General features: G+C 58.8%; 2 protein-coding genes across 2 annotated transcripts; one reads left to right on the top strand and one right to left on the bottom strand.

Moving 5' to 3' along the window:
• Window positions 1-3066: 3066 nt before the first annotated feature.
• UBALD2 (UBA like domain containing 2) lies at window positions 3067-7838 on the top strand. The gene is made up of 3 exons (XM_086857657.1): window positions 3067-3269; window positions 3846-3908; window positions 6695-7838. The coding sequence occupies exons 1-3, from the start codon at window positions 3150-3152 to the stop codon at window positions 7013-7015; spliced, it is 504 nt and encodes a 167-aa protein (XP_086713783.1). The 5' UTR covers window positions 3067-3149; the 3' UTR covers window positions 7016-7838.
• Window positions 7839-9533: 1695 nt separating this feature from the next.
• LOC111937278 (uncharacterized) lies at window positions 9534-15374 on the bottom strand. The gene is made up of 11 exons (XM_023938551.2): window positions 14780-15374; window positions 14462-14566; window positions 13955-13999; window positions 12484-12592; window positions 12066-12334; window positions 11707-11858; window positions 11486-11560; window positions 10834-10890; window positions 10612-10704; window positions 9803-9914; window positions 9534-9650 (listed from the first exon to the last, which is right to left on the bottom strand). Exons 1-11 carry the CDS (start codon window positions 15020-15022, stop codon window positions 9591-9593), a joined length of 1320 nt encoding a protein of 439 aa, XP_023794319.1. The 5' UTR covers window positions 15023-15374; the 3' UTR covers window positions 9534-9590.
• Between the last annotated feature and the right edge of the window lie 1053 nt (window positions 15375-16427).

Here is a 16427-nt window from a genome sequence, read left to right as displayed (position 1 = left end):
AGTGGTGACGAGCAAAGGCTGTCCCTGGGGCTCCCCCCTTCATCCCCTCCCTGCAGAGCGACACACGGACCCCTCTCCTGACTTCTTACCCTCACAAGCCCCAAGGGCAGCTGAGAAAAGCCAGATCAAAGCAGCAGGGGTGGCTTTGTGTCCTGTTTGTCAGTCACACCGGGACCCACATTCCCAGCAGTGACACCATGTCCATGCTGCTGGATGTCACACCTGGGCTGGCTGCCAGCAGGAGCACCGGCTGAAGAGGAGGATTCAGACTCCATCACCTTAAAGGTCTTTTCCAGCCCAAATGATTCTAGGAGGAGCTGAGGGCAACATCCACACCGGGAGCCTGCTCCAGCTCTCAGGGCTGGTGCCCAGCTGGGAGCCCTGAGACCCCAGGAACTGATCCCTGTTCATCCCAACACACATTTTTGGGGATCCTGTTCTACACATGGATAATTTAAAAATTTAGCACAGCCCCGCTCCCCTGCCTCGCTCCAGGCAGCACCAACAGCGGGAAACTGGGAGAGGGAGCCAGCACATTTCATTAGCAGCACACAGCAGACTGCAGGGTTTTAGTGTAGATAATAATTCAGAGTTATCCCCGTGCAGATCCATAACCCGGCAGTCATTACGCGCAGCGCTGCTGCCTGCATGCACGGCTCGTGGTTTTTTTCCCTGCGATTACTGCAGCAGAGGATTTTGTAGGACAGTGCCGCAGTGGAGCGCTGGCAGGAGCTGGGTGATGATACAACTCTGAGGGCAGGAGCCCTCCCAGTTCAGCCCAGCTGCACATCCCAGCACGCACAAAGCCAGGAGAAACCTCAGCAGGGCTGACCCGGAGGGGGCATCCAGGAAAAGTGCAACGTTTAAATCCAAAATGCACGTGCTGCTGGGCAAGATGCAAGTCTGAAGCTCGTGCTGCCTGGCTGTGGGATTTCACACGTGTGAAAATGGCACAGAGAGAGGATCCTGCCTCCTGGTGCTGAGAGGGAAACTGAGTCACGGTAGAGCACAGCAGTTAATGTTATAACAGGAGGGTGTGCAGCTCACCCGCAGCAGAAAACGTTTGTACACCCAGCCCATTCCCAGCTCCCCCAGCAGTCACTGGCACAAACTGGAGCTGCCAGCCCCTTTCCTTCTGGGCTGGCTCTGCTCTGTGCAGCCCATGGTGGCAATGGCTGGGGAGGCGGTGACCCTTCAGCCCTGCTGAGGGCCCCCCAGCCCCTTCCTGGGAAGGTGCTGGGAGCCCACCCCTGCCTGGGGAAGGTGCTGGGAGCCCACCCCTGCCTGGGGAAGGTGCTGGGAGCCCACCCCTGCCTGGGGAAGGTGCTGGGAGCCCACCCCTGCCTGGGGAAGGTGCTGGGAGCCCACCCCTGCCTGGGGAAGGTGCTGGGAGCCCACCCCTGCCTGGGGAAGGTGCTGGGAGCCCACCCCTGCCTGCAGGGTGATCCCCAGGGTCCCAACAGGGCATCAGGGCAGCACATCTGGAAGAGCATCTGAGCATGGAGAGGTGACAGCGAATCCTGCCCCAAAAAGGGGTTAATTTGGAAGAACTCACAGTCCTGCTGACTTCTCCAAATGTCACCAACACTACTCTGTCCCAGCTTTGGGTGCCAAGGGCCCACGAGCTGCGTTCCCACTGGTTTCCCAGGCCGGCACTACCTGGGGCTGGCTGCTCCCAGCTCGAAGCTGTGCTGTGCACATGAGTGGGTGGCTTTGGCAAGCAGGAGGTTCTGAGAGCTCGCCGAGGCTGTGTGCAGGTGGGTCTGGGATCCCTGCATCTGAAATTGCTCCTCTCACACCTCAACCTGCCTCAAGGCTGGTTTTGCTCCAAGAAGACAAAGCTACTAAAATCTTACTGGGCAAGCAGGACCCTCCATGCCCATCATTGAATCCCAGTGATGGGATCCCCCTGAGTATCCCAGGAGGATTATCCAGCCTGGGCAACCACACACTGGCATTGCTGACCTCACCTCCATGGGACCACCAGGACTTTGCAGAAGCCCCACAGAGGTCTTCACTGCTGGGGGCAATCATCTGCAGATGCAGCTTCAAGTTTCCATCCCTCTGCCTTGTCATTCCCTCTCCTCTGGCCAGCTGGTCACCACTGCCACATCCAAATCTCCAGTGGCTCTTCCCAGATCGACCTATCTGCACACCGTGGATTTGCAAAGTCCCTTCTTTATTCGTTTGGGGTTTAAATGCCAATTTTCCCTTTTTAATTGAAACATTTCAAGGCACAAATTGCACAAGTCTTACTCAGGTCCCCAAATGCAGTGTGGGGGAAGCACACCAGAAGAGAGCTCATCCTTCCAGGCTGAGACTGGAGCTCAGTGTCATCAGGATTTTAACCATTAACAAAAAATCCCAAACCCCACCCCAAACTGGGAGCTGCCCTGAACCCCGTAGCCTTTACATGGGAAGGGCATGGGGATGAAGGGCATGGGTCCCTGCTCCTGCCCCTGGCATCTGCTTAGGGTTCCATCCCCAAGATAAACGGTTCCCAGATGGGAGAGCGGCTCTGGGAGAGCCTTGCTGGAAGAGTCAAGACAAAGCATTGCTAAGGGAATGAGGGAGCCGGGCTGGGGGAGCCAAGGCAGGGGCTTAAGGTGCAGCCCCCGCGGGGGCGGCCCGCAGAGGGGTACCCAAAGACGGGCGGAGTTCCCCTCTGTGTGAACCCTCCATGGTCCCCCCTTACCAGCCCCGCTCAATGAGCGCCCCCCAAGCTGAACCCCTCTCAATGGGCCCCTCCCGCGCGTCCTCAATGAACCTCCTCAATGAACGTGACGTCACCAGCGCCGCACGATAAAAATCCCCACACAGCCAATCAGCGTCCTGTCCTCCCCTTCTCCCCTCCGCATGGCCCCGCCTCCGCCATCCTCAGCCAATCGCGGCGCAGCCTGCAGCCAAAACACAGGCGCCGGCCAATGGGGAGGCGCCGAGGCAGCTGGAAGGTTCGAAGCCGGTGGTGGGCGGGGCGCGGGGCGCGGTGGCGGCCAATCAGCGCGCGGGGGCGGGGCCTGCGGCGCCCCCCCCGTCCCCCCGGTGAAGCGCGGCGGGCGCGGCGGGCGCGGGGCGCTCCGGGCGGTGCGGGCCGGGGCGGGGGCCGGGGCCGGGGCCAGGGCCAGGGCCACGGCCGCGGCCGCCCCGCCATGTCCGTGAACATGGAAGAGCTGCGGCACCAGGTGATGATCAACCAGTTCGTGCTGGCGGCGGGCTGCGCCGCCGACCAGGCCAAGCAGCTGCTGCAGGCGGCACACTGGCAGTTCGAGGTACGGGACGGGCCGCCGCCGGCTCGGATCGGGATAAGCCGCACGCGAAGCGGGACGGCCCGGGTCCCGATCCGCACGGCCGCCTGCCCGCGGAGCCGCGGGGCGGAAGGCGGTGGGGGTGGGGGCAGGCCTGTGCGGCCCCGGCCCAGCGACGAGCGTGGCCGGGTTTTGGGGGGTCCTGCCCGCCCCCCCGGCACCCAGGCCGGGGCGGGGGGGGAATTGGCCCCGGGCTCCGGCGGGTCTATTTATACCCGGGCCGTAACCCGAGCTGCGGCCCAGCGCCCCGGCCCCTCCCTCGCGCTCCGATCTGGGGACGGGCGGGAGGGAGGTGGGGGCTGTAAACACCGGGGCTTTGGGGTGTCCCCCCTCGCGTGGGGAGCCCCAGAGCGAGTAGGGGACACGATCTCCGGTGGGTCGGGTGAAGGGCAGCCCCCGGGCCTGGCGGGGTTGGGGGCACCCCTGGATGCCCCCCGGGACGGGAGCGAGCGGGGCGCTGCGGGGTGAGCTTGGGGGGGACCCGTGTTATCCCTCCCCCTTTGTCTCGGGTGGGCTGGAGCTGACAGCTTGTCCCCACAGACAGCCCTCAGCGCCTTCTTCCAGGAGACCAACATTCCCAGCAGCCACCACCCCCCCCAGATGGTAAGTGGGACCCCGACCCCTCCCTCACCCCTGCACCACCCCATCCCCTCCCCAACGCCCCCAGCCCCAAAAACACCTTTAGACCCTTCCCAGCGCCAACCAACCCCGCACCCCCCCTACCCCTACAACCACCACCCACCCCACGACCCCCCATCCCGGCCCCCCCATCGCAAGCCCCCCGAGGGGGTGCAGCCCCCAGCCCTCGGAGCTGTCAGCTCCCTGCCAGCCATATTGCTGGGCGCCCGCAGGAACACGCAGCCGGAGAATGTAAACACGAGCTAAAATGTCTGCCAGGAAATAGTTTGTCTCGGCGAGCATCGCGCTGCAACTCGGGCTCCCCGGGCCGGGGGGCCACGTCTGGCCCCCCCTTTCCCCCCACGCCACTTGACCTTGGCCGAGGGCACATCCCCTTGGCCAAAGGGAGGAAGTTGTTGCCCTCCGGGTGTTTTGTTTTGTGTTTCTTGGGGGGTTTTCTTTCTTGTTTTCCCTGTCTCCCCCCGCCATCCTCCAGTGTTGAGGGAACTAAGCGGTGCCGGGTGTGGGGGAAGGAGCAGATCTGCGTTAAACCGAATTTTCCCCTTTTTCTCATCCCATCGGGAATCGCCAGCCGGCCCGGCATTGCCGGCAGCGAGTGCTCTGTTTCCCTCGGAGAAAGTCGTGTTGTCAGCCAGCTCCCACTAAAACCCCTTTTATTGCACGTTTCCGTGCTGCCCGGGGGGTTCGCAGAGGGTCTGGCCATGGAAAAGCCGCGTTCCCAAGGGAGAGGGGCCAGGGGCTGGGTCCAGGCCTTGCTGTTCTCACCCGAAATCCCAATCGGGGCAATTCCTGTCGGAATCAGGGCGGCTGCTGGGAGCAGGATGCAAAGCTGGGCTGGTGAAACCCATCCCAACCCCATCCCTGCACAGGGACTCAACCCCAGTGACGGGCACCCCATTCCCCCCAGCCCGGGGGATCTGGAGCCACTCGGTTCTCCCCCTCCCCAGCAACGCCGTGTGCTCCACGTGCTGTTAAAATACCTTTTACCTTCTCCCCAGATACTCCTGTTTTGGGGATTTTTTTTAGTGTTTCCCTTCCCCTCCCCAGCATCCTGATTTGTGCAGTTTGAAATGCCCCACATGGTTCAGGGCAGGCATGAGGTGAGGAGTTTTGTGCTTGCAGTTTCTATTTCTTTTTCAAGCATCAGGGAACAAAGCTGCGAGTGCAGCCATGGTTCAGTGTGGGGGGCATCCTCTGACAGCTGAGAGCTCTCCTCAAGATGTGTTGGAGGAGGAAGGCAATAATTACATGGGAATTCTTATTTTTTAATTAATATTTCAAATTAATCTGGCAAACATCACCCCAGAAGCTCAGAGCTGTGTCCAGCATCATTCCATGGCTGGCTGTGGTGGTGGCAGGTTCTTTTCAAATCAGAGCAAATTTAAGGTTTTTGGGGTTTGTTGGTTTGTTGTTTTGTTGTTTTTTTTCCCAGCAAGTATCTTTTCAGGTACTACCAAATGTATAGGTTAATTTAAAAAGCAAAAGCTGGGTTAGCACCACTGCAAGCTGAGTTCTGAAATGAGTTCTGTGGAGGAATATCCCTGGTTAACTGTGAACCTGTTCAGTGCCAGCCAGGCCATGATTGCATTTTTGGGGTGCCCCAGCTCCACAGGCTAATGGGAGCCGGCTGCTGCTTTCCTCAGGCTGAGGGATCACCCCAACTTCAGGGGTCTGGGCCCCCCAGCAAGGGTTTGGCCACTGCTCCTTTGATCCCAGCATCACTGGGGGTGGCTGGGATGGGGGTGAGGAGGGACCTCAGGGAGGGATTTCGGTGTTGTCCTGTCCTGGGAGCAGCAGGGGCTGCTCAGCACCAGCCAGGGGTGAATCCTGGGATAAGTCCCAGGAAGGGGGAGATCAATCAGCTGTTCCCCACCAGAAATATCTCAATCCCCCATTGCTAAAGGCAGCACACACTGTCCAAGCCCCATAACTCTGCTCAAGTCCCCACAAGCATCTGTCAGGAGCTGTGGCTCTGGGAGGGCAAGAGGGATTTGGGATGGATTTTACCCAGAGGGGTGAAGTTTCCTTGTGCACAGACCACCCCCATGTCCAGGCATCCCCTGCCAGTGCATTCCCCTGCCCACAAGCCCTTCCTTGTGTGTGCAGTCTCATGGGAATTTGCATACACACCCCTGTCCCCCTTTTAGGACCTCCCCAGTTCTCAGTTCAGCAAGTTCTGTGCTGATTTGGGGTCCCTGTGCCAGCCCCTGAGCCTCAGTGTGGGGCTGGGTTCTCTCCCTAATGGATTTTTCCTCTGCTGGAAAAAGGGACGGATCCATCACTGTCCAGGTGCTAAATTTAGCTGGGTACTGAGAAGGCAGGGGCTGTACCAGGAACTGGGGGTACCCTGCTTGCCTTTTGCTCTCTCTGTCATAATGGGGTGTGAAGGGGAAGAGTGAAGGTGAAAGGGGGTCCTGTGGGGCCTGGTGGGACCCCAGCACCCTCCCTACCCACCATGCTGGACCCCTTTGTGTCAGCCCTGTGTGTGCTGCACCCCAAACCCGCCTCATCCGTGGGCTTTGTATGGTCCAAAATGTCCTTCCCAGATTCTCTGGGGCCTCTCCCCAGGACCCCACACCTTTTGGGGCAGCCACACAGAGCCTTGGGGCCCCACCAGCCCTTGGATGTGGGGTGGTGCCAGGTGTGGGATACAGGCAGGATCCTCAGCCGTGGGTCTGGGCTGTTGTGGGTCGGGACCCCCAAAAGCCGCCGTGACCGAGCTGACACCCCCGTTCTCCTGTGCCCTGCAGATGTGCACCCCCAGCAACACGCCGGCCACGCCGCCCAACTTCCCGGACGCGCTGGCCATGTTCTCCAAGCTGCGCACCTCGGAGAGCCTGCAGAGCAGCAACAGCCCCATCACCTCCATGGCCTGCTCCCCCCCGGGCAGCTTCAGCCCCTTCTGGGCCTCCTCGCCCCCCAGCCACCAGCCTGCCTGGCTGCCCCCATCCTCACCCACCACCCACGGCCTCCACCACCACCTGCACCACCCGCAGCCCTCCTGGCCCCCCACCCCCCCGGCCCCTGCCCCCCCACAGAAAGCCGTGGCCACCATGGATGGTCAGAGATAAGGCTGGGGCTGGCGGAGGGTTGGGGGGTCAGGGGGGGCCGGGCCGGGGCGTTGGGAGCAGGGGCTCGCCAAGAAACGCACTGGAATAATTTTCTAGGTTTTATTATTATTTTTAGCGGGGGAGTACATGCTGCCAGGGGGGGCACTGACCCATGAGAGCCTCTGGCTGCTCTCTACTCTCCTCCACTTTTTTTTAAAAAATATATAACTATAATATATAAATATATCTAATGTATATAAATCCAGAGAGAAGGAGCAGCAGCATGGAGGCAGCTGCTGGGTGTTTGGGGGGTTTTCTCTATGGCTCTATCCCCACCCAGCATCTCTACATCAGGGCAGGAGAGGGGAGGACAGGAATAACAAAAATAAATGGATGGAGGTGGCTGTTGGCACCCCAGATCATGGCCACATGTACGTGGAGCCACTGGACACCCTTCCAAGCTCTGGCTTCCCTGGGCACTTGTTGCAGTGCCCAGGACAAATGCAGCTCTCTGGCTCCCGAAATTCAGCCCAGCTTCTTGCACAGACCCTCCTGGACTTGCCCCCAACCTCGTCCTCCCTCCCTCAGCACCCCCAGGGCCTGGGGGTTTATCAAAGTGATGTCCCCCTGTCCCTGTGACCGCCTTACGTGGCGCTTCCCCAGGCAGGGGGGAGCTGGGGGTTTTTTAGTTTTCAAATCAATGTTGCTTAAAAAAAACGAACAGAAAAACAAACCAAAAAAAAAAAAAAAAAGAGAGAAAAAAGACCCAGCAAAAAACAGGTTGAAGGTTTTTTATTAATTTAAAAAATAATAAAAATTAAAAAAAAAAAAAAATCACTTTTTTAACACCAGCTGTCCCTGCCTTTTCTCTCTGCTGGGAGGGTGTCCCTGGTAGGGCACTGAAAAAGGGGGTGACTCCTCTGTGAGGCAGCGTCACCAGTGGGGACTGAGTGTGTGCTCTGCCTGCACAAGGCACCACTGCTGTCCCCAAAAAGGGGGATCAGAGGGAAGACTCAGGGCCATGGGGGTGCTGTGCCAGCACAGCGAGGACTCCCCATGTGCCAGGGGTGCAGCTGACACCCCTGTCGGTGTAAAACCTCTAAAATGGGAGCACAGCAGCTCTGGAAATGCCAGGAAACACTGGGAGGCTCAAGGCACAGTCCAAAGTTTCCTGCAGGGATGGGGAGGTCCCCAGGATGGCACAAACTCCAAGGAGCAAAGGCAAATCCTCTGTCTGGGGTTACTTACCTGCTCCAAGGATTGCCCAAGGCTGGGGGTGTGTTTGGGGTGTTTATAGGGTGCATCTGGATCCTGGGGCAGCACAAGGGGCAGGGGGATGATTAGCACCAAAGAGGTGACCCCAGCTGGGCCATGTCCTGCAAATCCAATTGGTCCCAAAGGGGTTTGTTTTTAAGCCCCTGAATCCCAGTCAGGAGAGCAGGGTTGCTCTTTGTTGGCTCTGCTCTGGTGCCCAGTTACCTTCCTGGGGCCTCCTGTTACCCTACTGTGGCACTGGGGGGATCCCAGATCCTGCTGTGTCCACCTCAGTGTCCCCAAAGCAGGTTTTGAGTACCTGGTTTTCCCCTGAAAAACCAAACTCACCAGGGAGCTCTCCCTGGGAGCTGAGATGCCTGTGGAGTACAGTGGAGCAGATCAGGGATGGAGGCTGTCCCTGTGGGGGGAAGGTTTGGGGACATCCACCAGGACGGGGCAGCCCCCAGGGGATGTCCCCCATAAGCTCTGGGTCCTCCCCAGGTTCTTCTGGGGTTCCCCTCAAGTTTTCTCACCCTCCCACTCACCCCAGAGGTGCCACCAGCTGTGTCCCCCCCCAGGAAGTGTCACTGCCCGTGTGTAGAGGGGACATCCCCAGCCCCCTGCACACACAGCCATGTGTCCCCAGCTGTGACACCCTCATTTCCCCCGTGCTGCTCCAGGGCTGGGGGTTTCCCTGCCTGGTACTCCCCGTGACACCACTTGTGTTCAGTCTCAGCACACACTGGGGCTTCCTCCCACCCACGGTGAGGGGGGGCTTCGGGGTGGCACAAGGGAAAGGAGGGGACGTGTCCATCTCCTGGGGTTGTGGTGTGTTGGTTGGAGGTGGGGAGCAGAGGGGTTTGTGCCTTCAATCAGTGGCAGCACTGCAAGAGGGATGAGGGGGTGACAGAGGGGGTTTCTTCGCTTGGAGATGAGGAAGGCAGCTCACTGATGCTGATCCCGGGGGATAAGTGACAGCAAACCAGAGGCTTGGGGTGGGATTTGCTTTTGGCATTGAACTGTGTTTTGCTGCTGTCCTTCCCACTGAGGTCCCCATTTTCCCCTTTTCCAGCAGCTCCTCCTCCTCCTGCTGTCCCAGACCCTTTTGGGACCACAGGCTCCCCTGGCAGGGCACAAGTGGGGCTCGTGAGGATTAATTAGGGTTAATTCACTGTGGGGTTGACACAGACCCTGAGAGGGGGTTCCACAGGGGCTGTTTTCAGGACGAGGGATGCTGCTGGCTCCTCCTTGTGCATGAAGGGAAGATCCTGCTGCATTCAGGAGGTGCTTGGCTGCTCGTCACCCTTTATTTCTGCAGGCTGGAGTTGCTTGCTCAGATCCCCTAGGTATCCCGGCCCCGGTACACGAGTCCATCCTTGCCCACCAGTTCAATCACGCCGGGCTGGGAAGGAGGGCATGGGCTGGATTCAGCATTCAGCCTTCCAACCCAGCTCTTCCTGGGGAAACTGAGGCATACATCCTCCCCGAGGTGCTCAACATCACCCTCCCAGCCTCGGTGTCCCTTGTCTGTATTGCCACCTTCCCCATCCCTACCTTGTTGGGGTCTGGAAGGAGGGGCTCCATGGGCTGCACGGGGTAGGTGCTGGTGTGTTTACCCCCACAGTACATCGGTGATCTGCGGGAATATCCCTCAGCTGCCTGCTCCCTGTGGGACAGGGCACAGAGATACTCAGTGCCCATCACTGTGGGACAGGGCACAGAGATACTCAGTGCCCATCACTGTGGGACAGGGCACAGAGATACTCAGTGCCCATCACTGTGGGACAGGGCACAGGGATACTCAGTGCCCATCACTGTGGGACAGGGCACAGAGATACTCAGTGCCCATCACTGTGGGACAGGGCACAGGGATACTCAGTCCCTGCTCCCTGTGGGACAGGGCACAGGGATGCTCAGTACCCAGCACCGTGTCACCCTGTGCTGCAACCTGCTATGCCAGGGAGGGGTTCAGGGGGTGCTCCCCCTCCTCCAGCTGCTGCAGGAGACCCCTGCCTACCCAGCCCTGCAGGATTTGCCCTTTCCCCACAGCCCCATGAGCTGCCCATGGCCATGACAGGTCCTGGTGCTCTTTGCAGGGCTGTGCCAGATTCAGGGCTTGATTTGGGAACTCCTTTCACAGGAGGCACCAAGTCCCTGATGACAACTCATCACATGTGGCTTCAGGGCTTGGCAGGACGGCACAGAGGGCTGCAAGACCCCTCTGATCTGGATCAAGCCCAGCTGACCCTCTGCAGCTCCTCTCTGCCCAGGCACCTCCAGCCCCTTCCAGCCCACCCAAGGAAGAGCTCTTCTCGCTGGGACAGGGCTCCCCAGGGGCCAGGGATGGGTCCCCATGTCCCTACCTTTGCTCCTGTGTTTGGTGCTGCTTGCGACCATGGCACAGGCGCCCGGAGAGGCCAGGGGATAGCGGTGGCATGGATGGGATCTCAGAGCGTCTGGGGAGGGTGACAGGGACCACAGGTGGGTGACAGAGGCCAGATGAGCCACCCCTGGCACTGCAGGGCATGCCAGCACCCATCTGCCCCTGTCCCACCCCCCGATTCACCGGTGCTGGTGTCACTCACAAGCGCACAAGCGGCTCACAAGGTGAGTACTTGGAAGAGGGCACCTTTAGGATCATCCTAAAACAGAAAGAAAAAGGCTGGGCAGGCTCCTGAGGCTCCTGAGCCTGGAGTCTCCACCACCACCCCAGCACAGTCCAACCCCCTGGCTGGTTACAAGATAAAGGGGGTGCCATGGGGAAATAGGCTATTTGTCGTTTCCCACCTGGATCAAAGCTCCAGCTCATGTCAGACAATGGTGAATACACAGAGGGAAGCTCCCAAACTCCCACACTGCTATGGGAATTTGTCCCAGCAGCAACCCATGGGAACTGGGGCTGATGGCAAGGTCCAAGAAGGGGTTCCTGTACCCCTTGCTGGGGTGGGATGCTCCCAGCCTGGGACACGTCACCTCGGTCCCACTGGTGCCTCCAAAATGTGGTGGCTGCTCGTGGCTGCCCAGGACACACAGGGACGGGAGGTGGAGGGCACAGGCTCCCACAGCTGCCACCCCAAGCAGCCCTCACACCTCTGTCCTCACTTGGTCAGCACCCAGGAGCCCCCTGTGCCCTGCCAGGAGGGCAGGTCACGACCTGGCTCTGCCACCGCGTGTCCCAGCCCTGCCAGGGGACGAACCACTGTCCCCCACACTTGTCACAAAAGCCTTTGCACCTACATTCCAGGTTTGGCGGGGAGTGACTCCATCCTGGAGCTGCCTCCTTCACGTTCCTCCTTGGGTGTCAGGAGCTTGCTGCCAGTGGGAGGAAATCATCAGCAGCATCCCCATGGTTCCATCAGTGGATAAATGGATCCAATGCCAGGGCACCTCATGGGCCCAGCTGGAGGGAACAGGGCCAGTGCTGTCCCCAAAGCCATTGCTGTCCCTATGGCACTCACCTGCTGGTCCCAGCCACACTCTCCCCTGGGATCCGGGGGGTCGGGGATCCTGGGGTGCCTCGTAATGACTGCACCCGCTGGATGGGGGGGTGGGTGCCAGGGGCTCCTGGATGCATTCTTGAGGCAGTGAGTCTGTCATCCAAACTCTTTTTCTGAACATGGGGAGGAGCCTGAGCAAGCCTGAGCAGTGTTTCAGCCCCAGCTCTTGCCCCCAGAACTCCACCCCTTTCCCTCAAGGAAGCCCCCGTGCCACTGTGAGCTTGGTCTTAAACCAGACCTTGGTCTGAGGGTAGCAAGATGGGGGTGCAAACCCCAGAGGTCTCGGGGGGAGTACTTGGGGGGCTGGGAAGAGCCTCTACCTTGGAGATGCTCATCTCGATCTCTTCATCCTTGATCTCTCCCACATCGGTCATCTCAGGGGGAACATCCAGCTGGCTGGGAAGAGCCTCTGCCTCAGAGATACTTATCTTGATCTCTTCATCCTTGATCTGTCCCACGTCATCTGGCCCGAAGGAGACTGGGTGGCTGCTCGTAGTTGCCTCCAGGGAATCCTCTCTGTCCTCTGTCTCGGCCTTGGGGGGCAGGGGGCTGACGGGCTTTGGTACAGGTGTCCTTTCCACGAGGGTAACTGGAAAAAGAAACCAGAGGGAGCTCCCCAGGGTCAGGGGAGCCTGGGGGGACATGGCTGGGGGAAAACCCAGCAGTCTGCAGGCCCCCTGCCCAGCCTGCTGTGCCCTCACACCCTCCAGGTCCCTCCCAAGCTGTGCCCAAAGGTACTTTCATTGCCGATGACAATCAGCTCGTCGTCATCCAACGGGTTTATCTGCTTGGACCTAGTCTGATCTGGGGAGTCTTGGTCGCCCATCAACATGTCCCTCACGGCGGACTGGGAAGGAGAGGATGGGCTGGCTACCACACCGAGCTGCACTCAGGATCCCCAAGCCAACTTCCCAACCCAGCTCTTCCTGGGGAAACTGAGGCACAGATCCCCCTTGGATGCTCAGCATGACCCTCCCATCCTTGGTTCCCTCTCAGCGTCTCCTCTTGAGGTTGAACAGCCTCAGCTCTGTCAGCTTTCCCCAGGACAGAGATGATCCCGTCCCCAGATCATCTTTGTGCCCCTCCAGGATGCTGGAGCTCCAGGAGCTCCGTGTCTCGCTCATCCCGAGGAGCCCAGAACTGGACACTGCTCCAGGGGAGGCCTCACCAGGGCTGAGCAGAGGGGCAGCATCACTCCCTGACCTGCTGGGAATGCTCTTCCTAAGGCACCCCGGGACACCAGAGCCCTTCTCGTCCCCTCGGGCACAGCTCTGGTCATGGCCAGCTCATTGTCCCCAGCTCCTTCCCCACAGAGCAGCTTTTCCAGAAGGTCAGTCCCAACCTGGGGTGCCTGGGGCTGTTCCTCTGCAGGTGATGGACCCCACACTTGCCTTTGCTGAAATTCCAGATGTTCCTCCCCAGCCAGTTTAGCTCTTTGGGTACCTCCATGACCATGGTTTTAACAGCCAACCCAGGGGATCAGCAAACACCCAACTGATGCCATCTAATACAACAGCAAGGCATTCTTCCCTCCAGCAACATGATTCAGTATCCCAGACCTGCCCCATAACATCCCTCTGCTGTCCCAATCCCAGCCACCACTCCAGAGAGACCTGGAGGGCAGGGAGCTGTGATCCTGCCTGGCGCTGAACGAGGAGGGGCTGTGGTCAATACAGCCTGGCCCCGGGGAGGTACCAGCTCCTGCTGTTTCTCCCACCACCCCGAACCTGTGTTCTGAGCAGAAGACAAGCTGGGAGCGGGTGTTTGGCCAGCTGAGGAGCAGCCCTGGCTCAGTCTATGCCAGGTCCTTCTCCCAGTGGGATGCACAGGAATCCTGAGCAACCTTGGCAGAGATGCCAGGGTGCACAGTGGCTGGAGGTGCAGGGGGCTGTGATCCCGCTCCACTGCCAGATCTTGGCCTCCTCTTCCTCCTCCTTCTCCTGCTTTCCTGCCCACCAGGAAGTCCTCCAGCACATCCTAGCACACCATGTTTCTCACCTCCTCTGGGGCTGGGGAGAGCATCAGCCTCTTATTTAGCTTTTCTTTGGGAAGAAAGGCATCAGAGCCATCCGTGTAACTGGGGGCAGGATGGGATCCAGAGGAGTGTTGACCCCCTCCACTCCCTACCCCCACAGAACTTTTGGGGACCATGTCCTGATGTGAGGGGACCCTACCCTGGAGCAGGCTCTGGGTGTGCTCAAGGACATACCAGGACACTTTCCAGCAGCTGGTTACGGAGGTCATCCAGCGAGTCCTGGCGAGGACAGGGACAGGAGTCAGAACACAGGAGCAGGTTTTAAAAGGAACATTTGCAAATTAACTTGGACACCAGACAGAGGGATCCTGGACAGGGCTATGCCAAGTGGCTGTGCCTGTATTTCACAGCTAGCCCTTTGTCTTCCCACCTTCCAGGACCCAGGCTACATTTTTTTGGTGGCTGTTTAGTTGACAAATGCCTCAGCAGCCCTGTCTGAGGGAAGCAGTGACCTCTACCACTGGCCTGACCTGTGGGCAGTGGTGCCCCTCTGCCCTCCCCAGGGCAGTGCTGGCAGAAGGAAAGTGGGGGGGCTCCAGGTGGGTTGGGATAAGCACCCATGTTCCACTCTTAGGACACACTTCCCACTCTTCCCTCCTGCTCCCTTCACACTGGAAGCCTCCAAGGGCTGCAGGGCAGAGCAGGGAGGGGCAGCTCCAGGGGACAGCAGTGGCAGCTCACCGCGCCGAAATTCTCCTTCATCCTCTGCATGTCCTCTGTCATGCGGGACTGCTCCACCTTCATCTCAGTGACCTCCTCATTGAGCTGCTGGCAACGAGCCCGGACCTAGAAGAGGGGGATGGTGGGGTGAGCCCCAGGGCAGGGTCCCTGGGGTCCTTTGTCCCCACCATGGTCTGCACAGAGCCAGGGGCAGCGCAGGACGTGGCCTGGGCTGTGCTTCAGCCTCCAGCACATCCCCAGCAGCTCCCAGCAGCGTGTTCAGACCCCAGAGGAGGGGGTGGCTCATGGGGAGCACCCGGGGCTGGGAAGAGTCTCTACCTCAGCGAGTTCTTTTTCATTGGCTTCCACTTTCCGCATCAACTCCTCAAGGAAAGCGGCAGAGAAAGGGCTTCCCTCGGCCCCCTCCAGTGGTTCCCCGTTCTCCTGGACAGGCAGATCCCGCAGGCCCAGGTGCAAAAGCATCCCATTCAGGAGGTTGTACAGCTGCTCAAAGTCGACAGCTCCAGCTCTTGATGACCCGAGGGCAACATCCAGCATCGTGCCCAGAGTGAGTGTTGCCATTGCTGCTGGTCTGTCCAAAAGCACAGAACTGCCATGAACAGGAGCCTCTTGAGCTATTGCTCCAGAAAGGAGCAGGTAGGGTGGGAGGTGGTGGGAGGTGGTAGAAGGAGGAAGAGGTGCACAGCCAGCAGGCTCCTTCCTCTTTGGTCTCCTCCTTGTTCCGGAGCCTGTGCCACTTGTTTCCCTCTTTACAGTGTCCCCTTGCCCTGGCCAGGAGTGCCCATTGTTACACAGCAATGGCTCAGCCTATGTGGAATGTCCCCATTGTCCCCCACTGCTGGTGATGTCCTGGTTCCAGCAACCAACAGGACCTGCAGGGACCACATGCCACAACACCTGCAGCCTTTATCACTTTCAGTCCCAAAATGACTCCGAGGAGAGCTCACATTGGGCAGGTGCTGCCCCAGGAGTCACTCTCAGGGTGAGTTGAGCCTGCCCAGGAGGGCTGTGCCCTGTGGAAAAGTGATCCATGTTCTCACACTATCTGGAACATTCCAGAACACTCCAGGAGATCAGCCCCAGAGAGGAAGAACCTCTAGCCATTCATTTTTGAGCTCTCAAAAGCTTGAGAGTTTCCCTTTTTCCTTGGATGTGGGAATGGTGGAAATCTGCTGCCGACTCCATCAATACACAGATTTTCAGCACCTCACTCCAGAGCAGAGAGCCATACAAGCAGGGAAAAGCAGATAAACACAAGACTCCAGACAAGCCTAGGAAGTAAAGGACTCAGACACTGGGAAAAATCTTTGAACCAGTGATCCATCAGACAAATCCTAAAAAAAATCAACTAGAACCCTTTGGGTTCTCAGGGGGTACTTGAGTTTGGCTCCATGAGCCAGGGCTTGGAGACAGAGGCTGGGGACAGGCTGAGGGGCCCCAGGTGCTGCCCTTGCTGCTGCACTTCTGCCCATCAACCTGTTCCCCTTTGCCTGCTCTTCCCAGGGGGGGAGAAATTGAAACCACAAGAACCCCCAACCCTGTTCTGAGAAGTTAAAAGAGTAACAAAATGAGGCTGTGCAAGGACCAGTCTATAAATTCCACAATGGACAATGGCTGGGGGGACACCCACCATCCCGAGGGACTGGAGCAGGGATGGTGCTGGAACCCGGGCTGGTGACACAAATTCTTTCTCTACATCTGTTCTCCTTCCTTTCCTCCTTCCTTTCTCCCTCTCTTTAAAAGTTTAAATTGTAGCTGCTGTGGGCTGTTAGGAAATCGCTGTTTCCATGCACAGTTCAAGGAAATTTAACCCATGAGCTGTTCATTGGGGTGGTTGTGTAATCCATGGGCTTTCCATCAGAGAATTTGTGGGTTGTTAAAAAACGTTGCCACGTGTTGTTCTGAGAATTTTAATCTGTAGGCTGTTGAAATAATCTGTGAGCTGTTCCTGAGGGAAGTTTAATCC

This window comes from Cyanistes caeruleus, chromosome 19 (assembly GCF_971803275.1).
Source record: "Cyanistes caeruleus chromosome 19, bCyaCae1.hap1.1, whole genome shotgun sequence".
NCBI lineage: Eukaryota > Metazoa > Chordata > Aves > Passeriformes > Paridae > Cyanistes > Cyanistes caeruleus.
This window is presented reverse-complemented; position numbering and strand designations above follow the sequence as displayed.

Excerpts from the sequence above, each read along its gene's own strand:
- UBALD2 (XM_086857657.1), top strand. The coding sequence starts at position 3,150 with ATGTCCGTGAACATGGAAGAGCTGCGGCACCAGGTGATGATCAACCAG. Across the intron at positions 3,270-3,845 it reads CGGCACACTGGCAGTTCGAG|ACAGCCCTCAGCGCCTTCTT; the intron begins GTACGGGACGGG and ends TTGTCCCCACAG. Across the intron at positions 3,909-6,694 it reads GCCACCACCCCCCCCAGATG|ATGTGCACCCCCAGCAACAC; the intron begins GTAAGTGGGACC and ends TGTGCCCTGCAG.
- LOC111937278 (XM_023938551.2), bottom strand. The coding sequence starts at position 15,022 with ATGGCAACACTCACTCTGGGCACGATGCTGGATGTTGCCCTCGGGTCA. Across the intron at positions 14,567-14,779 it reads ATGAAAAAGAACTCGCTGAG|GTCCGGGCTCGTTGCCAGCA; the intron begins GTAGAGACTCTT and ends CCCCTCTTCTAG. Across the intron at positions 10,705-10,833 it reads TGTGAGCCGCTTGTGCGCTT|ACGCTCTGAGATCCCATCCA; the intron begins GTGAGTGACACC and ends CACCCTCCCCAG.